We start from the raw sequence: 10,578 nt of genomic DNA, 5'->3' as shown, positions 1-10,578 counted from the left end.
AATTCAGAACTGTAATACTGATGTATAATTCTTCTGATGCACCCTCAGGTTTTGCCTGATATTGCGTAAACTCTTGAGAAGGGACGGTGTAAGTGGTTGGCTGGACATGGTGTCATACATGTACTTCGTCACCTGGAGGTGTTGCGGGCCAGCAAATCAGCTGAGCGGGGCCCGGGCCCTTAAACTGCACGGGACACAGCCCGACCTCGCAGGGCACTTTGACACCTTGTGTCTGGAGGATCACAAGCTCCCCCCCTATTTTCCTGTCTCCCCCTCCTGTTCTTTTGGTACCTTCCAAAATCATGCAGCTTTCAGTATCGATTCCTCGAGTTTTCGATCGTCCACATAACAGAGCTTCAACGTCTAACTCACACTGCACACGAATACAAATAGCAGTAGCTAGTACTACATGCATGACATGTATGTATGACATGACAGCCCCTGTGTGCATGTCTAATTCTGATGGCATTTATGTTGCCGTACATGACATTAACCAACCAACCAGAATCCTGCAGTCTCCTGAAGACGGACAGAGTACACTGTTCGAAATGTCGAGTTATTCCCCGGTTCTTCTCAGAACCACACATACTCAAGAAAGAGATTGATACATGGAGCAACCGCAATCATTTTACTCTTTAAGTCACATGGTCCAAAATAATCCGCCTTTTTTAGCATTCACCAGCACAGTGTGCCAAACAGAACTTACAGTATAAGAACATGTACACTCAGACTTCAATCACTGACTCCAGCAGACAGGATTCACGCAGAAAACCACACTCCAGTAATGCGGAACAAGTTGACTTGTCTCTGCTGAGCTGCTTCACTGAGTATCATGGCCACACTACATGTACATGTATGTGGCTACATTACGCAAGGAATGGGAACTCTGAACTACAGTCATTTGCAAAAGTTTAAGACCACCTAGAATTGTATAGGTGTATTTCTGTCACTGGGCCTGCATTACATGTCTCTTTGAATGGTGCACACAGTATGTGACATCACTGTAGCAGTGCTATTTTGTATGTATGGATACCCATTGACTTTCCTCATGCATCACTGCTAAACCTCTTTGGTGAAAAACTTTGAATTCATTCAGTTACAATAAATAACATTATAACCTTTAAAGGGTTATTGAAATAAAAACGATTTAGTTCGCTTGAAGTATTTCAAAATAGCAATAAATACGTAACCATTTCAAAAACATCATAAATTTAATGTTTACCCCAGTAACTGTGACCGTAAAAAGAATAAATAGATCATGCATTTCTCCGCCACCCCCAAAAAAGATCATGCGTTTCCCCGCCCCCCAAAAATCCCCTCTGGCTGTTCGCGCTCCCAGGCTGATTGGATGACGTTATCGCCAGAATGATGCATGTATAATCTACATGTACTTGTACATAGCGCACAGTACGTGCAGTATCGTATGCAACAGACCACGTTGTGTTTGATGTAGCTTGGCCAACAGGGCAAACACTGTTTAAGGTCAAGAAACACAGGGTAGGACTGTGTCTTTTAATTTTTGACCTTGAACTGAGACAGCGTTTGCCTGCGGTATGTTCACTACTTACGGAGTAAACTATCCCCTAGGTTCCTACAAGTGGGTTGCCAATTGCAAAAAACACGCCTTTTCCTCGTTTGGAGGAAAATATGTTGCCTTTTTGTTGCCTTTTTCCCTCTCCGGGCGAATTTTGCCACGCTTGCACAAAACTGACAGCTGTTTCGTGACTTTTGTGTCACGTCACAGAGTGCGAGCTGCGCTAACAATGATTTGCTGCAAGCAGTGTGTGACTGGACAGGGAACCAGCCAAGGGCATTGCGCATATATAGCTGCACATGTCAGTATCGGACTATTAAATGTGTCAATATGCAATGTTAGCATACATAGAAATACTTATATGCCAAAGTTTGTCAGTCTAGCAAGAAAGACTGGGACTTTGCCTTCTCAACTGTGGTAATTAATGATACATCCAAGTGCCTGGCCTTCCAAAATTACAAGGCCAGGCATCTCATGCACATGTCAGTACATTTACATGAACAGAACAGTACATGCAATTTTAGAATTCTGGAAATACGTGTACTTTAATACTGGTATGCTAAAGAGTGTCAAAACTAGCTTGGAAGATTTTTTTAAATTCATGCTGCAGCCGTGTGCCTGCCTTCCAGAGTTGACAAGACCTAGTTGACTTGGGACCAAGTTGACCTGAGACGGAGTTGACTCAGAGCGAGTTGATTCCAGACCAAGTCGGTGACTTCACGCTGATAAGCATACAGCGTGTTTACATTGCCATGTTTCAATGGACCATATATGAATCTTCAAAAAGGCAATTTGTAGAGTCTAAGTTGCTCAGACGATTCTTAACTGATCTATGTACATGTACATGTCTGATACAGTTGACTCGCGTCAAATATCATTTCAAAAATTCAAATATGCATAGCATGCCAAAGTGAAGTTGGGCAAGCACTTAAAAAAACTATTTTTGACCTTGTTGGACTTATATCATATGTAATTTCCTAGTATTACAGCTGCATGTGAGCACATCATCACACCCATTGAGGTTGTAGCATTTTCTGCACAATTACTTGAATTATTTGCATTTATTTCTTTTAGTGAATTTAGCATTCAGAATCTTCATTTTTAACTTTGATAACTTTTTCATTTCCTGTATATATCCTGTTTGCCATTTCTTAGACACATTACTCACTGCATTTTCCTTGTAAGAGTACACCCACACAGTGTCTTGTACAGTGTATATTGTTAGCCCTGAGGCTGTGGCACACTTCAGCATGCTTCATTTTTAAGCTTGTACTATCATCCACCAAGGACTTAGTTTTAAGGTGAAATTATTCATTAACAGTCATTGTTCTAAGAATCCATCTAAGACATGTGACTAAGACTTTCCTTTCTTAAGTTTTGTGACTTTAACTACATTCTGGTTCTAACTGTATATAAGTCCTGCATCATTGTACAGCTCCTCAGTATCCCATATCCAGTATGCAGTAATAGCCTGCTTTTCATTCTCCAATTCAGTCAACAGCTTACAATTCTCTCGGTCGTTCTTGCGACAATAAAGTTGGTAACAAGACTGAATCAATACTGACTCTCATGACGACCCTATACGGTGATCACACCCAACGACTTGCAATTTGCAAGATGTGCACAAAATCTAAGTTGGCATACGATCATATAGGCCTGCTAAAGTTACTCATGGTGTCATTTTCACAGAAACGGGCCATGCACATGTACTGAAGGCATGCCAAGTGTTGATCCTAGTCCTACTGCGAGGCTTAGGCTAGGACATGGTCTTTTCCTTTCTCCATGGTCTCAAGGTATACCCCCAGAACTGTGGGGTCCGACGTCCGCTCCTCTCCCAAGAGAAGCGGATGTCGGACCCCACAGTTCTGGGGGTACTCAACGTCTAGGGCCTATCCTGTGAAGTATACCATAATAAGTGTGGAATAATAAAAGCCAAATACATTGTGCTTACTCCATATCACGTAGGTGTGCCAGCGATTCCTCAGAGACTAATGTCTTATGTGTTGTCTTGATAATACACAAAGTCGCGATTATAAACGGATTAAAGCGACCACCGTGCGCTAGAGTCACTCACGTGCATGTGTACCACCGCACGTCACCCACGTGTTGTTTCAGGCGTGCCGCGCCTCGGCTGTCCGTAGCCGGTCCGCCATTTATCTGTGTTGGTTTTCAATGCAGCGTGAGTTTTGCGTAGTGACGTCATGCACGGAGTGCCTCATGGCCTGGCTTATCCGGAGCGGAACAAAAGAGGGCGTATTTTGTTGGTATATCGACAAGAATATAATAATATAAAATCAGTGACCTGAAATATGTGATTGCCGAGCTTTCGGTAACTGAGTACCTTCTTCAGGGCAAGCAGATTCAGTTCTGAATGAATACGGAAAAATCCACGTTCATCCCCCTGGATGCAGCGTTCCAAGTTCGACGCGCTGCTCCAGTTCCTTGCGCTGTACATCAGATGACGCTTTCCGCAGAATGCAGACGCTCACGTCACTGCATGAGGGTATGTGGCGGCGCGCAAAAGTGCCGCGCGACAGTGAGACCAGGTGTTTGTTGGCGCACACTGCGCACACGCTTGGTCTCTCCGATGTACAGTTTATCACAGCGACGACATGTAATGCAATAAACCACTTTAATAGTAATGCATGTATGATGTCCGCGTACTACCGCGGGGGCCGACGACCGATGGGCTGTTAACTATGTAGGGGCAGGTGTTAATCTGGGTGCTGACAAGGGGAATTGCTGCCTGCTTTTGACGGCGAGACGGAATCCAACCGGGAACGTACAACCATGTCCCGACAGAACGATCGCACCTAAACGTGCAAATCGGGGGTTCGGCGAAAATGGAAGCTGTGGCCGCATCATCTCCGAGTGTACGAAAATGTTTCAGAAGAATATTAAGTACCGGGATGTTTCGAGGGTGGTATGTGAGTACGAGGGGGACGCGATCACGTTGCTTGGCCCCGGTGGGTTTCAGAGCCGTTTCGCTGGGGATTGAAGATACGGCGTTGAAGGCAGCGTCTGTGATGGCCGGATGGTAACTGCGCTAATGAAAGAAACCTAGCATTTCCATCCCACGAGCAGAGAACTCCGCATCACCATTACAAATCCTGCGCAGTCGAAGAAACTGAGAGTAAGGGATGGAGTTCTTACACTTGAGGGGGTGAGATGATTGGTACGGCAGGTAGCTGTGGGAATCTGTGGGTTTACGGCAATGCACGGTTGTGCCAAGTTTCCGCGCACAGATCTGGACGCGCACGTCGAGGAAGGTAACAGAATGTAGTGACACATCAGATGTGTAGCGCAGTGTTAAGTGAACGCAAAGAAATTCTCAACGTCATCACACGTACCGGTGATAGCACCAACAACATCATCGATGTATATCGCCGGTAGCCAACATTAACGGCTGCACACCCTGATTCTGCAGTGGGTCATCATCTGCTCCTCAATGCGGCCAACAAACAGGCATAACGGTCCCATCCGTGTACCCATATAGCTACACCACTGGTCCGAATGTAGTGCTCACCGTTGAACGCAAAGTTGTTCAACGTGAGCTTAATGGCAACTATCTCATTGAACCGAATTCCGAGGGAAACAATGACACAAAATGTTAGGCTCCTTGTTTCAAGCAGTTGACGTCTTTTCAAGGTCATTTGCGTTCGAGCTGTGGTTCTGTGTGTGCAAGATGGGATTTAATAGACCTGTTCACTAATAAATTCGTAATTAAGCACGCATGCGCACAAATCCCCTTAGCGGCAAGAAGTGTGAGCGGGCCATTGAAAATGTACAAGGGTGCGACTTCGATGAACATTTTTTCAGGTTTTCTGACTTTATTCATTTTTTTCTTCGGAAAATCCCATTGAATCGTTTTCGCTATTAGTTTCTAATTGAAGTGGAATTTTTACTGCTCTGTAAAAAGATTTAAAAATCGTAATTTTTCCTAAGCACAAGATAGTCTTTTCTTAGTAATAGTATGACACCCTCCTTGGAGCCAACCTGTGCATTTGTAAAAACACGTACTGATGTTCAATCTATGGTTCAATGTACATGTACCGGTGCTGTACCGATTCGATTCGTTCCTTTCTGCACTTGGGAAATCTAAAGAACAAATCTTTTTCTCTTTGGAATAATCTGCACTTTGTCTTGTACAACCCCTAACACAACAGCTGGACACTATTCTCTCGGTAGTACTTTTGATTGTAATAATAAAAGACTCCCAAAAAGTAAATGTTGTAGGCCTTATCTAGCTTTTACCAAACGTTTCCGTTTACAGTGATTGCCCAATGGTGGGGGAAGCATAAGCGGAATTCAGTGTTGGCTGTGAGTCAATAAAACACGGAAGTAGACAAAAAAGTAGGACGAACATTCCACATTTCGCAGAACTACTGCACATGATTTCTGCATGGTGTAGCTAGAGTAGACGTCAGCCCCTGAGGTGACTTCAGTTCACTCTTGCGAGGGCCAAGGTCGGTGCAACGACGTGATTAATGCGGCTATACACAGCAGGTGGTGCAATTTCAGCAGAACTGGACCCGGATAGATTTTGTCACCCAATTGACGTCACAGTGCCCCAGCTCACCAGAAGACGACTCGAGACTACAAAAAGGCTGGCATTTCTCCGCTTCTCCACACAACCAGCAAGTGCACAGAATTCGTGGCTAGAAGCCTTTACTGAAGTGTATCACGCATCACGGCATGGCTACGTTCAGGTATGGCCTTCTGTACGGCTTTAACTTGTTTGTTACATTACATGTTTTTGTTTCGATCTTTCCCCAGTGTAGGCATGTGCATTAAATGGCCATAGCAGCTGAAATTGTACCGATGGAAATGCACAGGGGTGCAGTTGTGAGCACTATTTCGCTTGAATGTTTGAGTTTTATTTAGAGTTAGAGAAAACCATGAAGTTTATGGCTTTGCTACCCCGCACATTTTTAATGGGCGGCTCACATTTCGCGTTGTACCGAAGTGTGACGTCACTGTGAATCAGAAAGTGCAGTGCAAACGAATGGAGTACGCGCACGTGTTGGTTCACGCGCTTGGTCCTCGCGCTAACTTGAATGCCTTTTACAGATCAATTGTGCACGTGACGTATTCACATGCGCGCTTGCTGTCATAATGGGCCACAGTTCGGTATTCCAACAGCGCGTGCCCAAAACTGAACTTGGCGCCTCCTAGGTCATTCGGGAAAAGCAGCACGCGCGCACAAATGCCTGCCCTATCCGTGGAGCCATACGCAGACTCAAGGGCGCTTTTTCCCGAAAGACCTTGCCTTTTTGAAATCTAGAACTGGGCGCATTATGAATTTGTGAGTGAAAAGGTGCGGCAACGAGAAGCAGAATTTCAGTGCATAACGGAACATCTAACACCCGTCACAAAGATAAACAGCGGTACCGGATTATTTTTGTGAATCCCTCGATTGCTTTAAAAGCTACCAGAGAAAACTGCAAGATTGTGGAATCTTTGGGACCATTCGGATTTTCTTTCAGGAATTTGGAACCGGGAGCAATGTACAGATCCAAAATGAAATTTTTTTTTGGGGGGGGTATGGGGTTCAAAAATTTAAGTAACCTCATGTGGCCCTTCCAGTTAGGGAGATGCTAGAATTTGGAGCTTGTTAAATGCTTTTGAAGGAAACAAACCAAATATTCGCTCTTCTGTCATAATTTTTCAAGATGAGGCTCCTTTGTGGGTGCAGTGGCTGCCCCCGTAGCCCTCCTGGTTTCGCACGTTCCTACACTCTCTCTCTGAAAGGGTCAGGAGAAAAACACCAAACCAACAGCTGAACCTACTATTGAGAAATATGGCGGTTAATTGTTTGTGGTTTTTCCAAAGAACGTCTTGCAGAAAGTATTAGAAACCAATAACTCAGAGCCTCATAAACAATGTCATGAACTTAACTGAGCCTAAACGAGAAACTGGTGTTTATTTAAGCACTCGTCAAGGATGTATCACCGTACTGGAAAAAAATAAGGGTCTGCACAAAGTTTTGGTGTCATGAGTCTGAAACATACGCGGATGAGGACTGGGCCATGGGAGAGCCCTCAAAGGGAAGAAGGAAAACTGAACGAAAGTAATTTAATGATCGTGGGCTTTGACTTTGCATGCCCAAATGATCTCTTCGATAATTTTGGTAAGTTTTCCACGTACAGTGTAGTACGATGGAACGATGCCAGCACAATACACAAGAGAAATGGAAGCGACATGTGAAAATGTTGTTGCGCATATTGTAACCAGGCTCGAGGGTGTAGTTCTTCCCTGCTCGTTGAGATCCAGACTCATATGGGGTGTTCAAACGCGGAGCCCGGGGAGAGGTGTTCGGGGGTCATCCCCTTGCTCTGACACCGAGGGAAAAGGAATACATGAAATTACAATTGTAGTTACAAAAAGGTTACATCCTGTAGGGGTTTATTATTATTTTGTACAGGAATAATATTAGTCATGTATTCACCTGTCCGTACCGATCGGATCTAATATATCTGACTAGGCCTGACCCCCGTGGGCAAATTCTTGGATCCACCCCTCGTGCCCCCCACCTAAATTGGTCATACCCCTTCAGAGGATACATACACTAATCGGAAACTCACACTGGGTGTATCTGATATTTGGTGAAGGATGATCTCTCTTTGTGTCTTCTCCAGGATGGTTTATGTTGCTTTAGCTGTGGTAGCGCTCTCCGCGCTCGTGTCAGCTTCCACGTCGTCTGTCTCCGTCAACATCGGGGTATCGGAGGCGGCCCAGTGTGCCTACGTCTTCAGCTTGGACGAGCTGGACGACTGCACCTGCCCAAGCCTGGAAGAGGCAATGCGCCGCTGGCTCGCCCAACGCCAAACTCCCGTTGTTTCAAAAGACCTGGTTGGTGAGTACCCCGACACTCTCTCACTTGAAGAAAAATAAGTCCGCAAGATCCCACTTTTTTTTACTATATGCATTGAGGAGGGGCTCCTCTCGGGGGGGGGGTGTTGTGGGCATCGCAATCGGAATAGTATATTTTTTTATCCAAACAGTAAGGGTTTGCAGCAAGACAGCGGGAAGATGTAAATCTGAAAAAGTCAGATTGTGTTTCTTCTTCACTTCCGTACACAGTGAAATACCTCGATAAATCTCACGGCGGTGCTGTGGTGGAAATAGAGCGATCCTGTAAGGTTCCCTCAAGTGTGCTCTGACCAACCACAGCCGTGATTTGTGCCCGACACGCGTGCAAAAAAGTCCCACGCGTGCGCGCACGTTAATACGCGAGCGGCTGTAGCACGTGGTACGGCTATTGATTTCGGTTCAGACTAATCCGCAACCTGAACTACATGGGCTGCGGGCGTGTGCTTTCACTATAGCCCTGGTCGTGTAGACAAAAATAACGGACAAGTTTTATCAAGGACTAGGCCGTTTTCCAATACTCAAATTCAATTAAATTGGATTACTGTAGTTTTTGGCTTTCTTTTGGTTGTTGCTTTAGGTCACGCGGAGTATAACTCTTTGATAGCTCTATAGCTCTATGATAGCTCTATGATATACATACAAGGTCAATCGCACGCGTATTTCAAAAGCTGCATGCTCCTGCCCACGTTTTTCCTTGTCCATCACGCCCACGTAAATCTGCATCGCGCACATGCCGTGTTTGAAATACTGCGCAACCGATGCGCATCACGAAAATTGAAGCACAAAATAGTCTAACGAAGCACGTGGCAATCTGTAGGAAGTGACACTGTTTGAGAGAGACGTCCGTGTATGCTAACGATAGAAACTGATACAATCTCCATGTAATAGACGCTTTTGTGGTAGTTGTTTGCTGTAAAGTAACACCATTCTTTACTCTAAATCACAGCTCATTATGCGTTCGAGGATGACCTGTCAGATTCCACGGCGAACCGTCGTAATGGGAGCGCGAACCGTCGAGTCAACTACACTGTCGGGAAGTGCGGTAAAGCCGCCGTCTTCGACGGCTCGACGAAGGTAGACGTGGACGCTTTCCGCAGCTATCCCTGGGGCTCACAGTTCAGTGTCAGCGTCTGGTTTAAGAGAACCGGATCGAAAGACACTTACCAGGGAATCGTTACCACCGGCTACTACACCACTGGTTCGTGGGAGATCCGTATGAAAGGGAATCAGAATCTCGGTGGTGGGGTAGTCACAGCAAACAATGCCCCAACTTGGAACTACGCCGACTTGACAGCCAGCATCGGAGAGTGGCACCACGCGGTCATGACGTACAACGGATCCCAACTGCTCTTCTATTTGGATAACCAGCTGCAGTCTGGGGATGATGACTGTTGCCGTGGAGACATCATCTCCAAGAAGACCCCCTTGACCATTGGTCAGGCTGGGGTGGGATGGAGAGGAGAATTTTTCGTTGGTTTGATCGACGAGGTCAAGATCTTTAGTAAGGCGCTGTCTGCTTCTGAGGTTGATAAAATGTTCAATGATCCTTGTTATATCGGCGATGTCTCCCCATGTCACACTTAATTAAAGAACACTTTCACGTAAAACATATTAAGGACCACTTTCGAATGAATATAGTTCGATTCTGCTCGATTTAGAATTACAAAAATAAGGAAGTTCATGCTGTGATATTCTTTAGTTTAACTGGCGACATTCTGAGCCAAATTAATTAATTAATTATTATTATTATTAATTATTAATTTACAATGCTTGGGCCTACTTCACTGTGCATAAATAGAAATCTCCTTCGGACCTTTTGTATTGGGTTTTCTTATCTCAGTTTTATTTAGTCGAGTATTGATTTCTAAAGTGATTTGTATACAAAGGAATTGCTGACATTCATTGCTCGCCTCGCAAAGCGAGGGGAAAAATAAAGTGCTTTTGCTGTAACATGTTGAAATAATTCGGAGTCCCGACCGAATATTTAGATTCCTGAACCCGAGCATACGGGGGGAGTATAATATGGAAGTCAAGAACTCTCTGAATACGAGGAGTGATGGATGGGTTTGTGGCCTGAAGTACAGAAACAGCCAAGCTATACGCTAAATTTGCACATATTTAAAACCCTTGTGGACGATCAAACAAGCAGTTTGATGTTAAATTGATGCATT

The 10,578-nt window shown here is 44.8% G+C and overlaps 1 protein-coding gene across 1 annotated transcript; it reads left to right on the top strand.

Annotated features, from left to right (window-relative positions):
- The first annotated feature begins 6,086 nt into the window (after positions 1–6,086).
- On the top strand, positions 6,087–10,370 carry LOC147800112 (uncharacterized). Its single transcript, XM_087133362.1, has 3 exons — positions 6,087–6,243; positions 8,173–8,390; positions 9,354–10,370. Exons 1-3 carry the CDS (start codon positions 6,230–6,232, stop codon positions 9,989–9,991), a joined length of 870 nt encoding a protein of 289 aa, XP_086989488.1. The 5' UTR covers positions 6,087–6,229; the 3' UTR covers positions 9,992–10,370.
- The last annotated feature ends 208 nt before the right edge of the window (positions 10,371–10,578 follow it).

Source organism: Acanthaster planci, linkage group LG02 (genome assembly GCF_054643075.1).
Source record: "Acanthaster planci isolate LZ-2023a linkage group LG02, COTS_SCS, whole genome shotgun sequence".
NCBI lineage: Eukaryota > Metazoa > Echinodermata > Asteroidea > Valvatida > Acanthasteridae > Acanthaster > Acanthaster planci.
Note: the sequence above shows the minus strand (reverse complement) of the source record. Positions and strands in the feature narration are given on the sequence as shown.